The sequence below is a fragment of the Ovis canadensis genome, chromosome 2 (assembly GCF_042477335.2).
Source record: "Ovis canadensis isolate MfBH-ARS-UI-01 breed Bighorn chromosome 2, ARS-UI_OviCan_v2, whole genome shotgun sequence".
Classification (NCBI taxonomy): Eukaryota; Metazoa; Chordata; class Mammalia; order Artiodactyla; family Bovidae; genus Ovis; species Ovis canadensis.
Genome location: NC_091246.1, coordinates 102,659,520 through 102,686,978, shown reverse-complemented (window position 1 = coordinate 102,686,978; position 27,459 = coordinate 102,659,520). Strand labels below are relative to the sequence as shown.

At 37.7% G+C, this 27,459-nt stretch overlaps 1 protein-coding gene and 1 pseudogene across 4 annotated transcripts; one reads left to right on the top strand and one right to left on the bottom strand.

The window, feature by feature from the left end:
• On the top strand, positions 1-27,459 carry PBK (PDZ binding kinase). 4 transcript variants are annotated; one of them, XM_069576691.1, is made up of 9 exons: positions 8-205; positions 476-638; positions 1,792-1,869; positions 3,964-4,057; positions 15,096-15,238; positions 17,440-17,609; positions 19,198-19,327; positions 25,771-25,944; positions 26,475-27,459. In XM_069576691.1, the coding sequence occupies exons 3-9, from the start codon at positions 1,812-1,814 to the stop codon at positions 26,672-26,674; spliced, it is 969 nt and encodes a 322-aa protein (XP_069432792.1). In that variant the 5' UTR covers positions 8-205; positions 476-638; positions 1,792-1,811; the 3' UTR covers positions 26,675-27,459. The 4 variants fall into 4 exon arrangements, with proteins under 4 accessions (XP_069432791.1, XP_069432792.1, XP_069432789.1 ...); XM_069576688.1 differs by having other exon boundaries at positions 40-205; positions 26,472-27,459; XM_069576690.1 differs by lacking the exon at positions 476-638 and having other exon boundaries at positions 1-205.
• On the bottom strand, positions 2,957-3,815 carry LOC138433118 (double homeobox protein A-like; annotated as a pseudogene).

Sequence of the window (27,459 nt, the reverse complement as noted above, 5' to 3'; positions counted from 1 at the left end):
AGTTCGCGATCGACGTAGGGGCGGAGCGTGCGTGGTTTTGAAAGCCCGGCGGGTTCCCGTAGGAACAACGGTTGCCGAGTCCGTGTGTTGGCAGGTCGGACCCCACCCCTCACCCCAGGGGGCCGCGGAGCGTTGGGGGCCACTCGGGACCAGTTTTCAAGACAGCCTTTCCCTGGACGTCTCGTCGTCCTACCTCGTGGCTCTGGTAAGGAGAGAGCTTTTAGGGGTCCTGCTGCGAGTGGGCCTGGCCGGGAGTCCCGCGCCCCTCGAGCCGCGGCCTCTTTACTTTTTTGACAACTTGGGGCCTGGAAGGAAGGAGGAAGATGTTGGGAATATGCATTAAACTGAGAATTATCTTAGGAAGCATCTTGGCGACCCGCGTGCGCATCAGACTTACGGGGTACGGTGGGGATTCGAAGAAAGAAATCGCTCTTTTCTCAAATCAGAGCTTGACACTCTGTACTTTTTATGAAAGCGCCGTAGGAACCCTCCAGGCTCCTTTGTCCATGGGATTCTTCAGGCAAGAATACTGGAGTGGGTTGCCGTTTTCTCCTCCAAGGGATCTTCCCGACTCGGGGATCGAACCTCCTGCGTTGGCAAGCAGATACTTTACCACTCATGCCACATGGGACGCCCAGGTGCTGTTTTTTAAGGGATATTGAGTGGCTCTATGCAGCATTTAAGCAAATGTTCTCTCTTCCTCTCATTTTTTTATGGACAATTCAAACGAGCTTACAGACAGGTAGTAACAGTTTGCTTTACAGTAAATCTAATACAAAACCAAACCTTTTTTCAAAAGAATAGTAATTTTTTTTAATAAAAAAGATTTTTAAGGAAATATGTTACAGAAGAAAAAAAAAGCCTGTATTAACTTGCTTGTGTATACAGTATGTACATTGTATTTTCACAGATAATTTTAAACTAATAGTTTATTGAGATGTAATTAACATATCATGAAATACACTCTTTTGAAAGTGTTAAGTGGTTTTTGGAATAGAGTTGAGTATATTAAACCACTACCTAATTTTAGAACATTTTTATCACCCCCAAAAAGATGGCATACACCCACTAGCAGTCGCCCCACATTCTCTCTTCCCTTCAGCCCGCAGCAACTACTCATTTGTTTTGTCCATGGATTTGCCTCTTCTGGATATTGTGTGGAAAAACAATCATATAAGTGGCCTCTCGTGTCTGCTTTCTTTTACTTGGCATAAGCTTTTCAAGATTCTTTCATGTTGCAGTATACCTGAGTACTTCATTCCTTTTAATGACTAAATAATATTCCCTATGTAAAATATATACTCTGTCGAATAATATTTTATTGTGTGTAGTATATGCCATCTTTTCTATATCCATTCATCATCTGATGGCTATTTCTGTTTCCTTTTTTTGGCTATTATGAATAATACTGCTTACAAAGCCAAGCTCTTAAAAGCATATAAAAGATCTGTTAATAACCACTCCTGGGAAGTGGAGGGGGGGTACTAGGTGATTTTTTTTTTTTTGACCAAGTGCATATATTATTTTTTAAATAAAACAAAAATCCACAATCATTAATAGCATGACCTTGGGTATGTAATTTTACTTATCTTTAATTTTACTTTATCTTTCTCCCTCTCTGGGTTTCCGTTTTCTCATTGTAAATACAATTGGACTAAATATTTGTCATGGTCTTTTTCAGTTCTCAATTTTTTTGTAAATAAGTGATAGTATTATAGGAATTTTTTCTTCATGAATGAAAGATGTATTCTTTATAACTGCAGTGTACCTTTCTATTCATTTTTATCATAGGACCTTAAGGGATTATTACAATGGAAGAAACCAATAATTTCAAGACACCAAGCAGATTATCTGAAAAAAGGAAATCTGGTAATCTATAAAACCTTTCTTCATTGTTACTAATATCAGAAATGTCTTCATAGTATTACAGTTAAATCTTTTTATTGTTATCTATCACACAAGAACAGTTTTAGTATAAGTCATCTTTATAATGTTGATCTTAAGAAATAAGACTTCTTTTATAGGTCAGAGTTTGGTCATCTGTGATCTAATTTTATTGACATTCTAGCAGATTTGTAGGTTCTCCCTGGTGAAGAAGCAATTTAACTTGAACCTCAAAGGAACTACTTTATCTTTCCCCCTCTATATATGGGAAGGGTATTTTCCAAGGCAATTCAATAGACACAGGGTAATTTGTCACTTCAATTTGACAAGAGCTTTGGGCTTCGTTTCTTGGTGCTGCAGCCTGGAAGGTGTCTCTAGGCGGTAAGTGAGGGCAGTGATAGGACTCACCTCATTAGTTTCTCTCCTCTCAGAGTTTATAGTCCTGCCCTGTCTGTTGTGAAGTATGTGAAAGCCATTATATTTTGTCAAATTTTCTAGTTGTTAATGGCAAAAGGGCAATCCAAGAGCAGTTAATTGTTCATGAGCAAAAGTAGGACTACTATATCTCATCTCTTTTAATAACCTTATACTACTCTGTAATATAGATGTGCTGTAATTATGACTCTAATGATGATTACTTAGGCTTTTATCTCTCTCTCTTTTTTTTTTTTGTAGCTCTAAAACCAGACCCCACTATTTGCATGCGTACGTTCACGTGTGTATATGGTATCTTTGGCTGCATGCCGTAGTGCAGGCACTAGCAAACTTTTTGTAAATGGCAGATAGTAAATGGTTTAGGCTTTGTGGGTCATATAGGAACCCTTTTGGCATAGTCTTCTTCCTTTCTTCTTTCTTCCTTGCCTGCCTCCCTCCCTTCCTTTCTTCTTTCCTTGATTTTTGCCTAAATTAGTCATTACTGTGATTGCTGAAAAATGATATTAATAAAATTTATTTTCTCTGTGATGCTTTGTATGTGTCTCTGTCACCTGAAGTCTTGTTTACTATCTCCAGAAGGCTCAGCTCCTGGAGAAGCTGAAGGTGTGTTTATTAGAAGGGTATGTTCCAGGAAGAGTTAGAGGTTTGGAGTCCAGACTAATGTAATCAAGTACACTGAATCTGTCTCTGTTTCCCCTGTTCTGGCTCCAGAGAAATAAGACAGTCACTGGTGAGACTGCTGCCATTCTGTGTAGTTTCTATACCTTGAATTCTCTCATCTCTAGGATCCTGTCCCTAATTGTCTTTGTTCTGAGGCCTCCTCGGGTTCTTTTCTTTCCTGGACATGGAATCTAGTTCTTCTGTTTTGAAACCAGATTTGAATTCTTGACTCAGTAACCCTGGCTTCTTAAGCAAGTTGCTCTCTGGAATCAATTCCATGGTAAGAGTTAGAGTTATGCATAAGTGCCTTGAAGAGGGTGTGTAATTGAGAGGAGTGTAGCTGATAAGACACTGTCTGTCTTTTCTACTTTGAATCTGCACTTAAGGGTGATCTTGGTGTTGGCTTGATTCTAAGTCATCCTCAGTTTCTGATCTTTTCTGGAGTCAGTTCTAGCTCTTTGATTCTGAAACCAAATCTGGGTTCTAGGCTCTTCAGTGTTATTAAGTACAAGTCTTCATTTGGTAGCGTAATCTGGATAAGGTTTTTGGTTAAAAGTGTTGATGAGGGTTTTCAGTTGATCTGTGAATTTGGTATAGGTTCTGTGTATACTTTGTTGCCATGGTGTTGTCTGGAGAGTTGTCTTGGGCCATGTTGGAAGAGAGGTATGAAGTCTAAGGATTCAAGAGACCTTTATCTATTTTTTAACAACCCTTTTAAAATGTAAAAATCAATTCTTAGCTTACGGGTCATATAAAAACAGGCTGTTTTGCTGACCCCTGTTTAAGTGTTACTGTAGAATAGAGCTCCAAAAGTAGACTTGTTCAAAGGTATCCATTGAAAGTTAGGACACATAGTGTCAAATTACTCTGCAAGACTTTGCCAGTTAATTCTCTTAACAATGATTTATTGAGAACGTTAGGATGCATCTGTGGAGGTCTTTTCAAATACTAATTTTATCTTTTATTTCTCTTTCTGACATTTAGCATTATGTTTAACTCCATGTATAAATATTCCTGCCTCTCCATTTATGCAGAAGCTTGGCTTTGGTACTGGGGTAAATGTCTATCTTATGCAAAGGTGAGTATAAGATTTCACGTTAACATTTTTACATGGAACCATAGTTCCACTGTACTTGGAGACAAAAAGGAATGTGAAAATGCAAATATTTAGATCTGGGGTATGTTCATATTTTTGCCAGAGCTCTACCTGGTACATCTTTCTCCTAGCTTCCTCTTAATGGGTTGTTAAAGGAGAGGTAATTTGTAATTTTTCCTTGGCTTGTGTAGGAGGGGAAAAAGACAGAGGAAAGGGATTCCTGTGTGATAATAACACAGGATTCTCAATAAGAAAACTTCAAAGAGGATACCAGTGTTGGGAGATATCAGTGACTGTTAATCCCTTCTATCTGGAGAGTTGCCTTCTCAGGATATTCTCTTCTAAAGAAGTAAATATTTTTATCTTATTTATGTCATCATTAAGTGAGAAGGGTGAATACCTGATTCTAAAGTAGGAAAGTTGTATTAACAGAAAAATGGAATACTAGAAAAGATGCTTATAGCTAATAATATTACATATGGCAACAAACACATTATTACAAAGTTGTTTCTTTTATTCATACCTAGTTTCATGTTAAGTGGCAAACAATTATGTACTGTTTAGTGCTCCCTAGGAATTAGCCTGATTAGTCCAGGGCAGCATATCATTAGCTTTTCTAGGTTTATGTTGTTTCCAAATAGAAATACTTCCTCAAATAAAAAGTGGTGAATCTAGACTCGTATAGCGGTTATATATAAGTGGGTCTTCTTGAAGTGTCTTTGCAGCTTAAACACCCCCTTTTGTGTGTTTGTCCATTGTTAGTTTTGTGAACTTCCATTTTTTAATGTCTAAAACTCTTAAGTTATTTTGAAAGAAAAAACTTATCACAATTTCGTGGCTAGTCTCATTTTTTCTTCCTTAAGCTTTTTTTTAGAATGTGAAGTGTGTGTTAACAAAGTTATACTGTATGTGACTTAATTAGAAAACTTCATTGGAAATAGCAGTTCCCGCCTGACCCTCCCAGTCCTCGATGTGGCTCTGTTAGCCTGGGAGTTTCCTTTAGTAGCCTAGAGATTTCCTTTGCCTCTCTGGTGAATTGGATCCTCTATTTTTCTTGTTTCATGTCTTAGTATTTCTTGGTTTACCTCTCATTCTGGTTGAAGACATTTGTTAGTGCCCCATGAAAAGATGCACAGAAGATACATTTTTGAAAATTTACTTTTCTAAAAATGTTTTCATTTTATGCTTGTACTTGAGTGGCCTTTTTTGTTTTTCTGGGTTAGAATTCTCATTCAGAAGTATGTTCTCCCCAGAATTTTGAGAACACTGTTCAGTTGCTGCTGTTGAGAATTCTGAAGGCCCTCTGACTGCTGAGCCTTTATGCTTCTGTTCTATGTTATCTCCTCCTCCTGCTGTCTTGTAACCTTATACGGTCTTTTGTTTGTCACCACTGTCCTGAATTTCACAGTAACATGCATGGGTATGGGCCTCTTGGAGCCTGAAAATTCCTATTAAATTTTTGAGAGGTTATTTTTTAAAATTACTTCGTTGATCATTTTCACCCCTTTTTTTTCTGTTCTCTGTCTTGGAACTCCAGTTATTTGGATGTGGGATTTACTGGCCCAATCTTTGATCCACCTTTATTTTATGTTATTTTTGGTCTGTTTTTCTATGTTCTCTTTTTGTTCTATTAATATTTTCTGGGGAATTTTCCCAACTTCATTTTCTGATACTTCTATTTAGTTTTTCATTTTTGTCTATCTTGTTTTTTATCTGAAAGTTTTCCTTTTTTAAAAAAATATATATTTATTTTAATTGGAGGCTAATTACTTTACAGTATTGTGGTTTTGCTATACAATGACATGAATCCGCCATGGGTGTACACGTGTTCCCCATCCTGAACCCCTTTCCCACCTCCTTCCCCATCCCATCCCTTAGGGTTATCCCAGTGCACCAGCCCTGAGCACCCTGTCTCATGCATTGAACCTGGACTGGTGATCCATTTCACATATGATAATATACATGTTTCAGTGCCATTCTCCTAAATCATCCCACTCTCGCCCTCTCCCACAGAGTCCAAAAGACTGTTCTATACGTCTGTGTCTCTTTTGCTGTCTCGCATATAGGGTTATTGTTACAATTTTTCTAAATTCCATATATAAATACATTAGTTTTCTGTATTGGTGTTTTTCTTTCTGGCTTACTTCACTTTGTATAATAGGCTCCAGTTTCATCCACCTCATTAGAACTGATTCACATATATTCTTTTTAATGGCTGAGTAATATTCCATTGTGTATATGTACCACAGCTTTCTTGTTCATTCATCTGCTGATGGACATCTAGGTTGCTTCCATGTCCTGGCTATTATAAACAGTGCTGCGATGAACATTGGGTTACACGTGTCTCTTTCAATTCTGGTTTCCTCGGTGTGTATGCCTAGCAGTGGGATTGCTGGGTCGTATGGCAGTTCTCTTTCCAGTTTTTTAAGGAATCTCCAAACTGTTCTCCATAGTGGCTGTACTAGTTTGCATTTCCACCCACAGTGTAAGAGGGTTCCCTTTTCTCCACAGACTTTTGGATAGCAGCCATTCTGACTGGCATGAAATGGTACCTCATTGTGGTTTTGATTTGTATTTCTCTGATAATGAGTGATGTTGAGCATCTTTTCATGTGTTTGTTAGCCATCTGTATGTCTTCTTTGTCTGTTTAGTTCTTTGGCCCATTTTTTGATTGGGTCGTTTATTTTTCTGGAATTGAGCTGCAGGAGTTGCTTGTATATTTTTGAGATTAATTCTTTGTCAGTTGCTTTATTTGCTATTATTTTCTCCCATTCTGAAGGCTGTCTTTTCACCTTGCTTATAGTTTCCTTTGTTGTGCAAAAGCTTTTAATTTTAATTAGGTCTCATTTGTTTATTTTTGCTTTTATTTCCAATATTCTGGGAGGTGGGTCATAGAGGATCCTGCTATGATTTATGTCGGAGAGTATTTTGCCTGTGTTTTCCTGTAGAAATTTTATAGTTTCTGCTCTTATGCTTAGATCTTTAATCTATTTTGAGTTTATTTTTGTGTATGGTGTTAGAAAGTGTGCTACTGCTGCTGCTGCTGCTGCTAAGTCGCTTCAGTTGTGTCTGACTCTGTGTGACCCCAGAGACGGCAGCCTAAAAGGCTCCCCTGTCCCTGGGATTCTCCAGGCAAGAACACCAGAATGGGTTGCCATTTCCTTATCCAGTGCATGAAAGTGAAAAGTGAAGTCGCTCAGTTGTGTGTGATTCTTAGCAACCCCATGGACTGCAGCCCACCAGGCTCCTCCATCCCTGGGATTTGCCAGGCAAGAGTACTGGAGTGGGCTGCCATTGCCTTCTCCGAGAAAGTGTTCTAGTTTCATTCTTTCACAAGTGGTTGACCAGTTTTCCCAGCACCACTTGTTAAAGAGATTGTCTTCTCTCCATTGTATATTCTTGCCTCCTTTGTCAAAGATAAGGTGTCCATAGGTGCATGAATTTATCTTTGGGTGCTCTATTTTGTTCCATTGATCTATATTTCTGTCTTTGTGCCAGTACCATACTCTCTTGATGACTTTAGCTTTGTAGTAGAGCCTGAAGTCAAGCAGGTTGATTCCTCCAGTTCTATTTTTCTTTGTCAAGATTGTTTTGGCTATTGAGTTTTTTTGTATCTCCATACAAATTGTGAAATTATTTGTTCTAGCTCTGTGAAAAATACCATTGGTAGCTAGATAGGGATTGCAATGAATCTATAGATTGGTTTGGGTAGTATACTCATTTTCACTATATTGATTATTTCAATCCATGAACATGGTATATTTCTCCATCTATTTGTGTCCTCTTTGATTTCTTTCACTAGTGTTTTATAGTTTTCTATATCTAGGTCTTTTGTTTCTTTAGGTAGATATTTTCCTAAGTATTTTATTCGTTTCGTTGCAATGGTGAATGGAATTGTTTCCTTAACTTATCTATTTTCTCATTATTAGTGTATAGGAATGTAAGGGATTTCTGTGTGTTGATTTTATATCTTGCAACTTTACTATATTCATTGATTAGCTCTAGTAATTTTTGGTGGAGTCTTCAGGGTTTTCTGTGTAGAGGATCATGTCATCTGCAAACAGTGAGAGTTTTACCTCTTCTTTTCCAATCTGGATTCCTTTTATTTCTTTTTCTGCTCTGATTGCTGTGGCCAAAACTTCCAAAACTATGTTGAATAGTAGTGGTGAGAGTGGGCATCCTTGTCTTGTTCCTGACTTTAGGGGAAATGCTTTCAGTTTTTCACCATTGAGGATAATGTTTGCTGTGGGTTTGTCATATATAGCTTTTATTATGTTGAGGTATGTTCCTTCTATTCCTGCTTTCTGGAGAGTTTTTTGTCATAAATGGATGTAGAATTTTGTCAAAGGCTTTCTCTGCATCTATTGAGATAATCATATGGCTTTTATTTTTCAATTTGTTAATGTGATGTATTACATTGATTGATTTGCAGATACTGAAGAATCCTTGCATCCCTGGGATAAAGCCCACTTAATCATGGTGTATGATCTTTTTAATGTGTTGTTGGATTCTGATTGCTAGAATTTTGTTAAGGATTTTTGCATCTATGTTGATCAGTGATATTGGCCTGTAGTTTTCTTTTTTTTGTGGCATCTTTGTCTGGTTTTGGTATTAGGGTGATGGTGGCCTCATAGAATGAGTTTGGAAGTTTACCTTCCTCTGCAATTTTCTGGAAGAGTTTGAGTAGGATAGATGTTAGCTCTTCTCTAAATTTTTGGTAGAATTCAGCTGTGAAGCCGTCTGGACCTGGGCTTTTGTTTGCTGGAAGATTTCTGATTACAGTTTCAATTTCCGTGCTTGTGATGGGTCTGTTAAGATTTTCTATTTCTTCCTGGTTCAGTTTTGGAAAGTTGTACTTTTCTAAGAATTTGTCCATTTCTTCCAAATTGTTCATTTTATTGGCATATAGTTGCTGATAGTAGTCTCTTATGATCCTTTGTATTTCTGTGTTGTCTGTTGTGATCTCTGCATTTTCATTTCTAATTTTGTTGATTTTATTTTTCTCCCTTTGTTTCTTGATGAGTCTGGCTAATGGTTTGTCAATTGTATTTATCCTTTCAAAGAACCAGCTTTTGGCTTTGTTGATTTTTGCTATGGTCTCTTGTTTCTTTTGCATTTATTTCTGCCCTAATTTTTAAGATTTCTTTCCTTCTGCTAACCCTGGGGTTCTTCATTTCTTCCTTTTCTAGTTGCTTTAGGTGTAGAGTTAGGTTATTTATTTGACTTTTTTCTTGTTTCTTGAGGTAAGCCTGTATTGCTATGGACCTTCCCCTTAGCACTGCTTTTACAGTGTCCCACAGGTTTTGGGTTGTTGTGTTTTCATTTTCATTCATTTATATGCATATTTTGATTTCTTTTTTGATTTCTTCTGTGATTTGTTGGTTATTCAGCAGCGTGTTGTTCAGCCTCCATATGTTGGAATTTTTAAAGGTTTTTCTCCTGTAATTGACATCTAATCTTACTGCATTGTGGTCAGAAAAGATGCTTGGAATGATTTCAATTTTTTTGAATTTACCAAGGCTAGATTTATGGCCCAGGATGTGATCTATCCTGGAGAAAGTTCCATGTGCACCTGAGAAAAAGGTGAAATTCATTGTTTTGGGGTGAAATGTTCTATAGATATCAGTTAGGTCTAACTGGTCTATTGTATCATTTAAAGTTTATGTTTCCTTGTTAATTTTCTGTTTAGTTGATCTATCCATAGGTGTGAGTGGGTTAAAGTCTCCCACTATTATTGTGTTATTGTTAATTTCCTCTTTCATACTTGTTAGCATTTGCCTTACATATTGCAGTGCTCCTATGTTGGGTGCGTATATATTTCTAATTATTATATCTTCTTGGATTGATCCTTTGATCATTATGCAGTGTCCTTCTTTGTCTCTCTTCTCAGCCTTTGTTTTAAAGTCTATTTTATCTGATATGACTATTTCTACTCCTGCTTTCTTTTGGTCTCTATTTGCATGGAATATCTTTTTCCAGCCCTTCACTTTCAGTCTGTATGTGTCCCTTGTTTTGAGGTGGTCTCTTGTAGACAGCATATATAGGGGTCTTGTTTTTGTATACATTCAGCCAGTCGTTATCTTTTGGTTGGGGCATTCAACCTATTTACATTTAAGGTAATTATTGATGAGTATGATCCCGTTGCCATTTACTTTGTTGTTTTGAGTTCAAGTTTATACACCCTTTCTGTGTTTCCTGTCTAGAGAAGATCCTTTAGCGTTTGTTGGAGAGCTGGTTTGGTGGTGCTGAATTCTCTCAGCTTTTGCTTGTCTGTAAAGCTTTTGATTTCTCCTTCATATTTGAATGAGATCCTTGCTGGGTACAGTAATCTGGGTTGTAGGTTTTTCTCTTTAATCACTTTAAGTATGTCCTGCCTTCCCTTCTGTCCTAAAGAGATTCTGTTGAAAGATCAGCTGTTTTCCTTATGGGAGTCCTCTTGTGTGTTGTTTGTTGTTTTTCCCTTGATGCTTTTAATATTTGTTCTTTGTGTTTGATCTCTGTTAATTTGATTAATATGTGTCATGGGGTGTTTTGACTTGTGTTTATCTTCTTTGGGACTCTCTGGGTTTCTTGGACTTGGGTGACTTTTTTTCCCCCCATTTTAGGGAAGTTTTCAACTATTATCTCCTCAAGTATTTTCTCATGGTCTTTCTTTTTGTCTTCTTCTGGGACTCCACGATTTGAATGTTGGGGTATTTGACATTGTCCCAGAGGTCTCTGAGGTTGTCCTCATTTCTTTTAATTCTTTTTTCCACTCTGATTCATTTATTTCTACCATGCTATCTTCTACCTCACTTATCCTGTCTTCTGTTATTCTACTGTCAGTTCCCTCCAGAGTGTTTTTGATCTCATTTATTGCATTATTCATTATATATTGACTTTTATTTCTTCTAGGTCCTTGTTAAACATTTCTTGCATCTTCTCAATCCTTGTCACCAAGCTATTTATCTGTAACTCCATTTTGTTTTCAAGATTTTAGATCATTTTCACTATCATTATTTGGAATTCTTTATCAGGTAGATTCCCTATCTCTTCCTCTTTTGTTTGGTTTGGTGAGCATTTATCCTGTCCCTTTACCTGCTGGGTATTCCTCTGTCTCTTCATCTTGTTTATATTGCTGTGTTTGGGGTGGCTTTTGTGTATTCTGGCAGTTTGTGGTTCCTCTTTATTGTGGAGTTTCCTTGCTGTGGGTGGGGTTGGATGGGTGGCTTGTCAAGGTTTCCTGGTTAGGGAAGCTTGTGTCAGTGTTCTGGTGGGTAGAGCTGGATTTCTTCTCTCTGGAGTGCAAAGAAGTGTCCAGTAATGAGTTTTGAGATGTCTGTGGGTTTGGTGTGACTTTGGGCAGCCTGTATATTGAAGCTCAGGGCTATGTTCCTGTGTTGCTGGAGAATTTGCATGGTATGTCTTGTTCTGGAGCTTGTTGGCTCTTGGGTGGTGCTTGTTTCAGTGTAGGTATGGAGGCGTTTGATGAGCTCTTATCGATTAATGTTCCCTGGAGTCAGGAGTTCTCTGGTGTTCTCAGGTTTTGAACTTAAGCCTCCTGCCTCTCGTTTTCAGTCTTATTCTTACAGTAGCCTCAAGACTTCTCCATCTGTTGCTTCCAAAGTGGTTCCCTCTTTATTTTAGCTTCTGTTTGCTGGTCTCTTCTGTGTCTAATTTCCACCCTGACACAAGGGGGCGATGGTGGTCACTTTTTTAGGCTCACTAGTTCAGTCATGCTGTGGGGAGGGAGGAACACTGCAAAGCAATATCAGGGGCGTGTGTGGGGAGCGCTCGCTGGTCTGCACTTCTCAGGTTGCTCTGCTGGAACTGTCTGAGGCTTGCCCTGGGTTGCCTGCACCTCCCAGGTCTAAGCCGCTCAGGTTCAGGTTCTCGGGTACTCCACAAAGGCGCAGACTTGTTTGGGCCTGTGTTTTGTGCCCTTCCCAGGTCCGAGCAGCTCAGGTGACCAGGTGCTTGGTGAGCGCAGTCACCCCCAGGTGGGGGATGTGTCTTATTGCCCCCTGCATCCCAGCCGCTCGATTTTCTGGGTGTACAACGGTCACGCCTTCTTAGGTGTGCCGTGTGTCTCTTCTGGGGAGCTGATCTCTGGCTGTGACTCTCTCAGCAGACGTCAACCATCCAGAATCCCAGGAAGTCTTGGTTAGCAACAAAGCCTGCTTGCAGGTTGGTAGAGGATGCCCCTCTGGGGCCGTGATTGCCCCCTTCCTGCTGTGGCTGCCCTCGCCTGCCTGTCTCTGGTGGGGGATGGGCCTGCCCGTAGCCGCCTAGCTCTGCTCAGTCCTTTGTTCTGTGAGTGGGCCTGACGGTGTCTTAGGTTAGGGCTTTTTGCGGGATAGTACCCCCACCTCAACCTCTCTCTGGCCACAGTCTGGGTTGCTGTCTCCCGTTAGCTCCCTCAGATTGCCCTAAGGCATTCAGGCCCTGTCCTTACCCTAAGCAATGCAGCCTGCGCCTCCCTGTCCAGTCCCCGCTTACTAGTGTTGGATGTGAGTGTCTGGGCTGCTTCTCCGCTGGGAGTTGCCATTGTGCACGTAATCTGTGGGTTATATTTATTTATTTATTTTTCGTCCCGGTTATGTTGCCCTCTGAGATTCCAAGACTTACCACAGACCTGCTGGTGAGAGTGTTTCCTGGTATTTGGAAACTTCTCTCATTTTTAAGACTCCCTTCCTGGGACAGATCTCCGTCCCTACCTCTTTTGTCTCTCTTTTTATCTTTTATATTTGTCCTACCTCCTTTCGAAGACAGTGGGCTGCCTTTCTGGGTGCCTGATGTCCTCTGCCAGCACTCAGAAGTTGTTTTGTGGAATTTGCTCAGCGTTCTAATGTTCTTTTGATGAATTTGTGGGGGAGAGAGTGGTCTCCCCGTCCTATTCCTCCACCATCTTAGAACCACCCCTCAAGTTTTCCTTTTTAAGATGGCATCCCATATCTTGTGGGGATGCTAGACATGTATATCTTGAACGTGGATGTTGATAACACAGGTATGTTCACATGTGAAAACTCACTGAGCACTTCAGGCACATTTGGTCATGAATTACTCTGTCCCTACATAGACCGCAGGTTCTCAACTGTGTCAGTCTACCTCAGGCTAAATACCTTCTGCTTTTTCCCTTTCAAAGTCAGTCTTCAGTCTTCAAACTGAAGTTTTTATTTCAGTGGTACCTGAGAGGGATCAAATTTATATGTATATATTCATTTTAATTCAGAGTATATATTATTTACTGTTAAATTTGCATTGCTAGATTAAACCCAACATAGTTGTGATGTATTATTATTTTTTAATAACCTGATAGAATAATTTTGCTATTGTTTAGAATTTTTGCATCTGTAAGTGAAATTGGCTTGTGATTTTTCTTTTTCTGTTGTCCTGTATGATTTTTGTTGTTTTTAATTAAAGTTATACTAGACTCATAGTCCCTTTTCATTCTGTTCCCTGGAATGGTTTGTATGAAATAGAATGATATGTTTCTTTACAGTTTAGTAAACTCAACTCTAAAATTATCTGTGTTTTGTATTTCTTGTTGGAAGATTTTTAAACTCTTGATTATGTTTCTTCTTTCATCAGTTTTCTTAACTTTTTTTAAAAGAATTTGTCCATTTTACCTTTTTATTGGCTTAAAAGTTTTAATATTCACTTGGATATTTTAAAAATCTCTGGTGTTTATGTCCCCATTTTTGTTGGCAGTATTGTTTGTGTCTCCTTTTGTTTTTTTCCTTGTGCAGTCTCAACAGAAATTTGACTGTTGTATTAGCATTTTCTGTGAACCATCTTTTACCTTGGCAACATTTTATTCAGATTTCATAATAATATCCTTCTCATTCTGTAACCTGTAGGTTAGGATAGGATGTAGGTAGGTTAGGATATATGGAAAAGGTGAAGATGGACTGGCTCACTGAATTATAAATAATCAAGAGCTATGGGGTACCCCTTGAAACTTGAAAAATAAATTTTTATATTAAATGAACATGAAAGAGGTTATTCCCAAATGCTATTGTTATCTAAAACTGGAGGTTTAAGAATAGTTTAAGTAAACTTAGGCATGATAGATGTATATGAACTGAGAAATCTAGTGATCCTTTGAATACATGTTTTCTGATGTTAAAAAAAGGTTCTGCAGTCACAGAGCTGTGCTCATGAGGTAGTAGAGAGCTAAACAGATTCTTGGTTCCATCTCGTTTTATGTTCTTATGGCTGAACTTTGCAATCTTTAACTTTTGAGGCTATTTGGCTTTTGTGCCCAAATGCTGCCTACACTTTGTTTTTGTAATTGGCCATACTCATAAATGCCTGCCTTATGGGCTGAACAAACCTTTCCCTGACTTCATGTTACCTGTTTGTTTATTTAGGCCTCAAAACAGGTATACCTTAAATGTTCTTCAACAGCTGCATCTTCCTAGAAAATAGACAATTTACATTGTTTTTCCTATTAGTATGTTTATTATTTTCTCCCTAAACACATGTATATGGTGAGAAGTGTATAAGATGAATTGGTTTGTCCATTAGAGGCATAATATTTGTTAGTAAATAACAGTCTGTTATTTGCATGATTACACATGAGCCAAATGTATTTTGTACATTTCTTCTTTAAATTGTTTCTTAGACATTAATGTTTATTGCTTTAACATTCTGTAATTTATATCTGGTACATATAGTTAAATGCTTTTTAAGTAGTTGATAGTTTGACATGATTGAGTGAAAAAATTAGAAAATACTATAGAGATTTTGAAGTTTAAAATCTATAATATTTCGTCTTTTTCCTTCTAGTTTTCTCTTTTCAACCCTTCCCTTCCAAAGATATCAGACTTCTCTTGTAATCAGTAGATTTATCAGCTGTATGTACACAGTTAAAAAGGATGTATAACAGAAATGTTGATAGTCTAAAATACTTGAAAATTAAAAAAAAAAACTAAAATACTATCAAGTCTTTTTCAAAATGTGGAAGTTCTTATTAGTCATTTGAACTGTATTATGGTTATTAATCTTTCTGTACGTTTTTGGTTACTTATTTTTTAAGATCTCCAAGAGGTTTGTCTCATTCTCCTTGGGCTGTGAAAAAGATTAATCCTAGGTGTAATGGTGATTATCAGAGTATGTATCAAAAGAGACTAACTGATGAAGCTAAGATTTTGAAAAGCCTCAATCATCCAAACATTATAGGTAAGTTCACATATTACTTAATAACAGTATCTGGTATAGTATCTTGTTCATCCGAAATGGTTTACATAATATCTTAACTGTTTTCGCTAATAAAAAGTGAAGAAAGGTGTGATGGAGTTTGTCAAGAATCCAATTAATGTGAACATTCTGAAATGAAAATTAGTGGGACTTCCCTGGCGATGCAGTGATTAGGCTCTGTGCTTCAACTGCTGGGGGGCATGGGTTTGATTCCTGGTAAGGGACCTAAGATCCTATAAGCCACGTGGCTTGGCCAGAAAAAAAAATAGTATTTTTAGATGCAACAAATTTGGAAAACTCAGCATTGGCCACAGGACTGGAAAGGTCAGTTTTCTTTCCAATCCCAAAGAAAGGAAATGCCAAAGAATGCTTAAACTACTGCACAATTGCACTCATCTCACATGCTAGCAAAGTGATGCTCAAAATTCTACAAGCCAGGCTTCCACAGTATGTGAACCATGAACTTCCAGATGTTTAAACTGGATTTAGAAAAGGCTGAGAAACCAGAGATCAAATTGCCAACATCTGTTGGATCATCGAAAAAGCAAGAGAATTCCGGAAAAACATCTATTTCTGCTTTATTGACTATGCCAAAGCCTTTGACTGTGTAGATCACAACAAATTGTGGAAAATTCTTGAAGAGATGGGTATACCAGACCACCTGACCTACCTCCTGAGAAATCTGTATGCAGGTCAGGAATCAACAGTTAGAACTGGACATGGAACAACAGACTGGTTCCACGTTGGGAAAGGAGTGCGTCAAGGCTGTATATTGTCACCCTGCTTATTTAACTTATATGCAGAGTACCTCATGAGAAATGCTGGGCTGGATGAAGCACAAGCTAGAATCAAGATTGCTGGGAGAAATATCAGTAACCTCAGATATGCAGGTGATACCACCCTTATGGCAGGAAGCGAAGAAGAACTAAAGAGCCTCTTGATGAAAGTGAAAGAGGAGAGTGAAAAAGTTGGCTTAAAGCTCAACATTCAGAAAACTAAGATTGTGGCATCCAATCCTATCACTTCATGGCAAATAGATGGGGAAACATGACAGACTTATTTTTTGGGCTCCAAAATCACTGCAGATGGTGACTGCAGCCATGAAATTAAAAGACTCCTGCTCCTTGGAAGAAAAGTTACGACCAACCTAGACAGCATATTAAAAAGCAGAGGCATTACTTTGCCAACAAAGGTCCATCTAGTCAAAGTTAAGGTTTTTCCAGTAGTCATGTATGTGAGAGTTGGACCATAAAGAAAGCTGAGTGCTAAGGAATTGATGCTTTTGAACTGTGGTATTGGAGAAGACTCTTGAGAGTCCCTTGGACTCCAGGGAGATCCAACCAGTCCATCCTAATGGAGATCAGTCCTGAATATTCATTGGAAGAACTGATGTTGAAGCTGAAACTCCAGTACTTTGGCTACCTGATGTGAAGAACTGACTCATTTGAAAAGACCCTGGTGCTGGGAAGATTGAAGGTGGGAGGAGAAGGAGATAACAGAGGATGAGATGGTCGGATAGCATCACCAACTCAATGGACATGATGAGTTTGAGTAAACTCTGGGAGTTGGTGATTGACAGGGAGCCTGGCTTTATGGGGTCACAAAGAATTGGACACAACTAAGCAACTGAACTGAAGTATATATTTTAAAACTTCATGGGAATAGATACTGTCATGGTATTGGTACCATGGAGAATTCAGGAATGTAAAATCCTCATTTATATAATTTCCTTTTTTCGTTTTTAATGGGAGGGATTGGGGGCAGGAGGAGAAGGGGATGACCCAGGATGAGATGGCTGGATGGCATCACGGACTTGATGTACGTGAGTCTGAGTGAAATCCAGGAGATGGTGATGGACAGGGAGGCCTGGTGTGCTGTGATTCATGGGGTCGCAAAGAGTCGGACACGACTGAGCGACTGAACTGAACTGAACTGAACTGAAGTCTGGTGAAACCATTATATTTAGGAAGGCATAGAGTGTTAAAAACATTTCAATTTGTGATATTGTTGGCCAACACTGAAGGCATTTAAAATTAGATCTAAATAAGTTTTGTAAGCATTAGCTGTTTCATTTTGTATTTGACAGTGTTGATCTAGATCTGTTTTCAGTCACATTATTGTAAAAGAATTAAATACTTTTGTTCTTCTCTACTCTAGTAAGAAAATGACGTGTTTTCTTTAAGGTTACCGTGCTTTCACTAAAGCTAGTGATGGCAGTCTGTGTCTTGCTATGGAGTATGGAGGTGAAAAGTCTCTGAATGACTTAATAGAAGAACGAAATAAAGATAGCCGAGATCCTTTTCCAGCAGCCATAATCTTAAAAGTTGCTTTGAACATGGCAAGAGGGTTAAAGGTAACTATGCTATTATGTTTTGAATGAGTTTTGTGGAACCTAAAAACGAAATACTTATTCCACATGGAAGTGATATTATATGGTATTTGTCTTTCTGGCTTAGTATGACTAAATCCATCCATGTTGTTGGAAATGACATTGTTTCATTCTTTTTAATGGCTGAATAATACTCCATTGTGTGTGTGTGTGTATCCCCCATTTTCTTTATCTATTCATCTATTGATGAACAGATACTAATATACCTAGTTACAAGGTGAAAATTTTTTTTTCCGAGAGAGTGAGTTGCCTTAAATCTTTATAGAATCTTTCATATTGAAGAGTGTACTGTTTTGATCAACAAAGTATTGTTAGAGGCCTTCACACGTCCACATGGCCTGAAATAATCCAAGTCAGGAAGTTTTGCTTATAAAGATTGCATGTTAGATTTAGTTAATTGGACTGTTGTTTAGTCATTATTCCTGGGGGTGTATTCTAACCCTCTGTTGCTGTAAACAAGCCTTTCAAAGATTTCTTTGTGGGGTGTTATTAGACATTGTGAATATACATCTATAGGTCAAATGAAAGAAATCCTCAGGGTTATACAAATAAATTATTATATCTTTGAATTAGACATACTGTTAGAAATAAAAATTCCATATCTTGAATAACTTAAGTAATCATGGCTACAGAAAATTGTTGGATGACTCAGAAAAACACATTATGTAATGCAGTGATGTCAAGAATTGCATGTTGAGTTCAAATAAAGTTGATTCATGAAATATAAAACTGGAAAAAGGCACTATTTCTAAATATATATATGTATTTTAAATATATTTTAATATTTTATAGAAAAACCTATTTTAAATAGGTTGGAAAAGCTAATAATTTGAGTCACTTAATTATTTTAATTGTATATGTATAATGGAATTAATAAATTACATTATAAATATATTTGAGCATATTCAATTTATGGTTAACAATATTTAAATAAGCACAGTAAGTGTTCCAAGTTCAATACCAAGAATTATTTCTGCATCTTTTGCAGGCCCAGGTCATAGAGTGTAGATGCTTAAATGCTGGTGAATGAAAAAATAACTTTTGTAAGGTGTTTTTGATTATGGATGAATATTATCACTTCTCATTTCTAAGAAAGGGTTAAAATAAAGCCTTAGATTACATTACTGCTTCCTCTTTTCCTTGTGAAGTATGTGTAGCATTATCTCAACAATTTGTTTGAGATAACTGTGTCATTATGAAGGTTACAAAATTATTTCTAAAATAATTGTCTGTTTTATAAAATTGTAGTATATTTTGAAATCTGCAGTATCATCTTTGATGTATAAGTATGTTAGGTTGGTTGGAAAATTAAAAGTTGACTTATCTGTAAGTAGACATCAATTTCCAAAGAATCTTTCAGGTTTCTGGTCAGTATGGTAGACTAAGAGATAGCATGGGATGGTTTCTTCTCTAGCATCAAACAGTCTGAAATGATAGACACAAGTCTGTATGTTAGGCAGGGAGTTCAGGTTGTTCTTTTTGTTTGAAAGTTATATACTTTTTTATTAGTTTGTATTTTTGCTCAGATATTTAAAAATTTTCACTATTTTAGTATCTGCACCAAGATAAGAAACTGCTCCATGGAGATATAAAGTCTTCAAATGTTGTTATTAAAGGTGATTTTGAAACAATTAAAATCTGTGATGTAGGAGTCTGTCTTCCATTGGATGAAAATATGACTGGTAAGTAGAATTCTAATTTTTAAAATGGTTTCTGTACAGTTTTTAAGTTTCTATTAATTACATATTTAAAAATAACAAGTTCACATTCTTCAAAAGTCAAAAACTATTAATAAAAAGTGTGTAATAAAAAAATATCCCTTTTCTGTCTCTGTTCTACTCAGCCTCCAGCTCCTTCCCTTGCTACATAAACAATATAAATTATTGGTTTCCCACTAGTATAATTTTAATTGAAAAAATGTGGAGAAGTGGTAAAAGATCTGGGAATAGAAAATAAAATTTTTATAAGGTTTTATAAAGAAATTCATTTAGCATCAGTATAATGACAAGATTTAGGAAACTGGTAGAAGAAAGTGGAGTGGGAGTAGGAAAGAGGATTACTAACTAAGGCCAGTCTTCTGCCCCTTGGCCCACCCTACCTCATTCTTCTCTTTATTGTGAATACTAACCATTCTCTTTTCAGGGAATTTAAGATATGTTCTTTCTTTCTTCTTCTTCTTTTTTTTTTTACTACATTCTTTTTTAAAATATTCTTTTCTATTATGATTTATCTTAGGGTATTGAATACAGTTCTCTGCTGTACAATAGGACCTTGCTGTTTATCCATTCTGTATATAAAATCTTACGTTTGCTCACCCCAATGCCCACTCCATCCCTTCCCCAACCCGCTCCCCCTTGGCAACCACTACTGTGTCTTCTCTACCAATGATTCTGTTCATGGGTAGGTACCTTTGTCTCATACTTTAGATTCCACATGTAAGTGATATCATATGGTATTTGTCTTTTTCTCTTACTTCCCTTAGCATGATAATCTCTAGTTGCGTCCATGTTGCTACAGATGGCATTATTTCTTTGTTTTATGACTGATTGGTATTCCATCGCATATATGTACCATGTCTTCTTACCCATTCGTCTGTCAGTGGTCATTTAGGTTATTTCTGTAACATGGCTATGGTGAACAGTGCTGCTGTGAGCATGGTGGGGCATGTGTCTCTTTGAATTCTGTTTTGGTCTGGATATATGCCCAGGACTGGGATTACTGGATCATAGTTTTAGTTTTCCTGAGAAACCCCGATACTGTTTTCCACAGTGACTGTACCATCTTACATTCCCACCAACAGTGTAGGAGGGTTCCCTTTTCTCCACGTCCTCTCTAGCATCTGTGGCCCACCCTGACCTGTGTGAAGGTGGTACCTCGTCGTAGCTTTGATTTTCATTTCTCTAATAGTGATGTCGATCATCTTTCCACGTGCCTGTTGGCCATTTGTACTTTTTATTTGGAGAAATGTCAGTCTGTTTAGGTCTTCTTCCCATTTTTCTGTTGGGTTTGTTTTTGTTGTTGTTGAGTTGTATGAGCTGTGTGTGTGTTTTGGAAATTAATCCCTTGTGAGTTTCATTGTTTGCAAATATTTTCTTCCATTCTGTGGGTTGTCTTTTCATTTTGCTCATGATTTTTGCTGTGCAAAAGCTTGTAAGTTTGATTAGGTCCCATTTGTTTATTTTTGTTTTTATTTTTATCACTTTGGGAGACTGACCTAAGAAAACATTGGTGATTTATGTCAGAGAACGTTTTGCCTATGATCTCGTCTAAGAGTTTTATGGTGTCTTATGGTGTTAAGTCTTTAATGCATTTTGAGTTTTGTGGATGGTGAGGGGGTGTGTTCTAACTTCATTGATTTACATAGGGCTGAGAAAACCTCAAGTTACAAAAGTAGGAATAGGCCAAAGGTTAACATTCATTATCTTCAGAGCTATAAATATAGAAATTCATGTACAGTTGGAAATAAAAACTCAGTTTTTTCAGGAATTTAAAATATTTGTAAATAGTTCTTAGCTGAGAAGTAGTGAAATTCCAGTTACACACTATTTAGAGAATAATAAGAATGTAAGTTCAGTTCAGTTCAGTCGCTCAGTCATGTCCGACTCTTTGCGACCCCATGAATCGCAGCACGCCAGGCCTCCCTGTCCATCACCAACTCCCGGAGTTCACTCAAACTCACGTACATTGAGTCCGTGATGCCATCCAGCCATCTCATCCTCTGTCGTCCCCTTCTCCTCCTGCCCCCAATCTCTCCCAGCATCAGAGTCTTTTCCAATGAGTCAACTCTTGCATTAGGTGGCCAAAGTACTGGAGTTTCAGCTTTAGTATCATTCCTTCCAAAGAAATCCCAGGGTTGATCTCCTTTAGGATGGACTGGTTGGATCTCCTTGCAGTCCAAGGGGCTCTCAAGAGTCTTCTCCAACACCACAGTTCAAAAGCATCAATTCTTTGGCGCTCAGCCTTCTTCACAGTCCAAGTCTCACATCCATACATGACCACAGGAAAAAGAATGTAAGAGCAAATCAAAACTTATTTGATATGGTCCAAAAGTACTCAAAGGAAAACACTGTCATTATTTAACCTTTATGAAATTGAGTTTTCAGCTGAAATTAGAAAAAAAAAAAATGAAACCATGAAAGAAAAAAGCAGAAATGAATTAAAGATTTAAAAATTTTGAAATATCCCAGTATGATCTATGTTATTTTAGAACATGTCAAAGAGAATATAGAGATTATCCTTGAGGATACATGTTCAAACACAGCTAGGAAAATTCTGTGAAAAAGTGTTGAGTAGGAATTTTCTTGAAGAGATGTTAAGTATTATGAAACTGTAGTAATTAAAGCAGTGACACTAATGCCAAACTAGACAGAAAATTTCAACATGAGTCAAAAGATAGTTCCTAGATATATGAAATTTGTTATATGATAAAGGTGACATTTTTGTATTAGTGGAAAAGAGGTAGTTGAATTAGTAAATGATGGTATCTGTTTAGAGAAAGTTGTTTTCTGTTCTCACACTCTAATCTCTGTAGACTGAAGATTTTTTAAAAAGTAGTAGAAAAAATTGTTGGTAAAGATTTCCTTAATGTTGGGCTTAAGAAGGACACGAGAGGTAGAAACCACCTTTTAAAAGAAGTCATGACTACTAAAAAAGTCATTGAAAAATTTCCCCATTCTAGTATGAGCAAGAGTATAGGTTAACATACTCTCATGAACTAAATAGAAGTTGTAATTTATCATTCAGGTTAAGATCAGTTTTGCTATGGTAACATAAACCCTCAAAAACCTCAGTACCTTAAAACAAGCAAGGCTTATTTTTCAAGCTGCATGTCCACTAGGCTTGTGTTCCATTCCATGTCATTCTCACGTTAGGACCTAACATGCTAGGATGTCTGTTGTATGGAATACTGCCATCATTGTGTCCATTGTTGTGTGGAAGGTAAAAAAGCTCTAGAGCCGCACTGTCCACTACAGTTTTTTTGGTTGTTGTTTAGTCTCTCAGTCATGTCCAACTCATTGTGACCCTATGGACAGTAGCCTGCCAGGCTCCTATCTCCATGGGATGTCCCAGGTGAGAATACTGGAGTGGGTTACCATTTCCTTCTCCAGGGGATATTCCTGAACCAGGAATTGAACCCACGTCTCCTGCATTGCAGGCAGATTCTTTACTACTGAGGTACCAAAGCCTGTCTACTACAGTAGCCACTAGCTATGTATGGCTATTTAAATTAATTAATATATTAAAAATTCTTTAAATTCATTCTCTCAGCCACCTTAGCCACATTTCAAGTGCTCAGTAGCTATGTGTGGTTAGTGACTACCATACTGAGATAAATAACATTTTTATCATCACCAAAGTTCTGTTGTACAGTGCCACTAGAAAGTCTTGCCCTGACAGTTAAATGCTCCAGTTCAGAAATGACACAAGTCACTTCTTTCACAAGTCACTGCCCTGAACTAGTCAAATGGCTTTACCCAAAAACATGACAGGCCAGAAAGTGTGGTCCTTCTGTGTGTCTAGAAGGTAGTCCTGTGTACGTAGATGGTGAGGAATAGCAATAGTAAATACCACAGTGTGTAGCTTTTTCAGAGGGCACTTTAGATATATGTATTTTCTCTGAAAACAACCCTTAAAAATGTTTATGCCCTTCAGTCCTATAATTCCATTCCCAAGAACACATTCCAAAAAAATAATTGGGCAGTATGGGTATTGTTTACATTAATCTGTTACATTAATTTCAGCAAAAGTCAAAAGCTAGGACTAGGCTTACAGAAGAGCTGTAACAGAAGAATCAAAACCCATGCAACCTTGAAAACAAAGCATACTAAAAACAGCAACAATCTCAGTAAAAATGCGAACACCTTAGATTTTCACTGCCAGGCAGCGTCAGTCCTGTACAGCCATGAGCTCTCTGTCTGTGCTTCCTTGAAGGTAAATATGGTGGCATTTACTGTCAATAAATAAAAAGTTATATTAAAATTTTGATTTGGGTTTCTTAACAACGTATGGTATCACTTATATGTGGACTCTTCTCTGGTGACTCACTTGTAAAGAATCCGCTTGCCAATGCAGGAGACACAGGAGACACAGGTTCAATCCCTTGGGTTGGGAAGATCCCCTGAAGAAGGAAATGGCAATCCATTCCAGTATTCTTGCCTATAGATTGGTGGGCTACAGTCCATGGGGTCACAGAGTTGACAGGACTGAGCAACTGAGCACACACTTATGAAATCTAAAAAATGAACAAGTGACTATCACAAGAAAGAAATAGATATGGAGAACAAACTGGTGATTGCTGGTGGGGAGAGGGAAGTAAAAGAAAAGGATAGGGAACTAAGAGATATACACTACTATGTATGAAATAAATAAGCTACAAGGATATACTGCTGCTGCTGTTCAGTCAGTAAGCTGTGTCTGACTCTGCTACCCCATGGACCGCAGCACACCAGGCTCCTCTGTCCTTCACTATCTCCTGGAGTTTGCTCAAATTCATGTCCATTCAGTTGGTGGTGCTATCTATCCATCTCATCCCCTGCTGCCCCCTTGTCCTTTTGCCTTCAATCTTTTCCTCATGAAAAGCCCATATGTTAATGATAGTAATTTCTGGGTTGATTATTTACCAAATATTTTCAATACTATGTATAGTCAGGCACTGTGCTAGTAATGATATACAGGAAAAAAGGACACAGTCCTTACCCTTTAAAGATTCCTAATCTAGATAGACGGTCCCTCAGCAGCCAACCTTGGTTATCAGATGACTGTTGCCGATATGGCAGTGCTTAAGTTCAGGTAACCCTTAATAATGTTGCCAAAGTGTATAGTGATTCTGGCAATTCAGATGTGCCAAAGAAAAGCCATAAAGTGCTTCATTTAAGTGAAAAAGTGAAAGCTCTAGACTTAATAAGGAAAGAAAAAAAAAGGATGCTGAGTTTGCAGAGATCTACTGCAACTTCTGAAATTTTGAAGTAGGAAAATATTCATACTAGTTTTGCTGTTACACCTCAACCCTTAAAAGTTATGGCCACAGTGTGTGGTGAGTGCATGGTTGGGAAGAAGGCACACATTTGCACAGTAAGATAATTTTGAGAGTGACTACATTCTCATAACTTTTATGACAGTATATTGTAATTGTTCTATCTTCTTATGTTATCTTGTTGTTACTGTTATAGTGCCTAATGTATAAAGTTTATTAAAGATGTGCACATATAGGAAAAATAGTGTATATATATATATATACACTATATAAATATATATATATTTATATAAATACTGTGTGTATATATATGGTTTGGTACTGTCCTTAGTTTCAGGCATCCACTGGGGATCCAGGAATGTATCCCCTAGGGATAAATGAGAGGAGGTGGGAGGTTGCTACACCAAAAAGCATAAAATAATTGAAGAATAAGTCGAACCAAAAGTCTGACCTTTTTATTGAACACCATAAAACTTCACTGAGAGCATTAAGATGTTAAGTGAGTGAGAGATCATGATTATGGATTGACAATACTGTTAAGATGTTAATTCTTCCCAGATTGATCTAATGATTCAATCTAATCCCAGTTTCAGCTAGAAAGCTGGCCTTCTCATGAAAATTGAGGTGTTGCCTCTAACATTTAAGTGGAAACACGAGTGGACCTGTGTCATTCCTGGGCAGAGAAGCTTTAAGAGCCTCTGTGTAATCCCACCTGTCCCCTCTTCCCTGATCTGGCAATCCTAGATGCAGGGAAGTGGTTGTCTCTCAGCTGAAAGACAGTTTAGTTTGAAAAAGGAAGAAATGGAGGCAAAGAGATTAGGTGATCTGTTCAGGGTCACAGAGTTTGCACAGGTCTTTGAAACCGGGTGAGGCAATCTGGCTCAAGTCTATACTCCAGACATCCACAATCTACGTTTATGCCCCTTTCTAAGAGAATTGTTTCTCTACACCCTTGCCTACTGACTAGGTTTTTGAATGTTTAACAGTCTGATAGAGAAAACTTTTTATGAGGTTGAATGTATTTTCATGTTTACTGGCTATAGTAACCTTTAAACTGTTAAATAACTTGCCCATTTTTCTTTGGGTTGTTTGCCTTTCTTAGTGGTTTCTGGTGCTTGCCCTTTTGATCAGTTTGCCTGTATTTTGTTTCAGTGACTGACCCTGAGGCCTGTTACATTGGCACTGAGCCTTGGAAACCTAAGGAAGCTCTGGAGGAGGACGGTATTATTACTGACAAGGCAGACATATTTGCCTTTGGTCTTACTCTGTGGGAAATGATGACTTTATCTATTCCACACATTAATCTTCCAGATGATGATGATGAAGGTATAACTACTTATTTTTAACATAAATCCCAATCTCTCAGTTTGAACTAAGGAATAATTTATAAATTGGGGCTTCCCTGGTAGCTCAGATGGTAAAGAATCTGCCTGCGATGTGGGAGACCTGGGTTCTTCCCCTCTAGGGAAGATCCTCTGGGATCTTCTTAAACTTGGCTTACCCACTCCAGTGTTCTTACCTGGAGAACACTGGCTTAATCTCATACAAATGAGATGTAGATTGAGAACAGGGAGATAAACTGAGAAAATCCAGAGGAGCAAGAAATTACCTTAAAAACTCCTCTTGCCTGAGAAAATGATTGGAAAGCTACCCTAGTAAGGGGGTTGGGGTGGCTAACCTTTAAATTCCTGACAATAATTGATCTACACCATGTCAGGACAGGTGAAGAGACTGCCTGTGTAAAATGAAACGCATATTGGAAGATGAATTATTTCAGGACAGTGAGTTTGAGCAGTTGCTACACTTTTCCATGATTTAAAGTGATTTTAAATTGCTTCTAACTCCTTCATGAGCAGATAAAACTTTTGATGAAAGTGACTTTGATGATGACGCATACTATGCAGCTTTGGGAACTAGGCCACCTGTTAATATGGAGGAACTGGATGAAACATACCAGAAAGTAATTGAGCTCTTCTCCGTATGCACTAATGAAGATCCTAAAGACCGTCCTTCTGCTGCGTGCATTGTTGAGGCTTTAGAAGTGGATGTCCTGTGATCACCTCATACCCATGACTGCTGGAGCCTCAAGTATGGCTCATGTATATAGTTGTTCTATTTACCATGATACATTTATGTAGTTATTATGATGATCCATAATTATTAGGTGGAAGTGGCCTATTTTAGGACCACAGATCGCACCTTATTAACATTTGAACAACTGTTTCTATTATAAAGGTAGTTCATGTATGCTTATGTTAATAAGTATTAGAAATTGTAGAGGGTTTTCTATAAAGTTTAAGAAACTACTAAAAAATTTGAACTTGTTTATATAGATTAAAAATAGTGCTGTAAAAACAGATGTCTAACATTAATTTGGGCTGAGTGACTTTTATTGATGATCTTTCTCAGATGTTCTCTATTTTAATGGATCTACTGGAATTAGCACTTTGTGTATTACAAAATAAGTCTACATGTGCTTACCTCTTCAAACCTTTTGCTGGCCTTTCTTGGTTGATGTGCTTATAGGGTCACTGAGATCAGAGACCTGGGATATGGCTCACAAGAGGAGTTCCCTGGGTATATCCAAACATTTTTGGTTAAGGCTTGTCTTATTCCAGAGCTTTGGTTTTTGCTTTAATTTATTGAGTGAATTTTCTGTACTGGTATCTTTAATATTTTTATTTACTAATCTATATCTTAAGCATATCACAGTATTGGTGTAAATAAAACTCTAATAGGACAACATAAACTAAAGGACATGTCAGTTACCCGAAGGTGTGTTATCCTATTTTGTACTCCATTGTATTGAGTGTTGTCATTAAACTTATTGAGTGAAAGTTA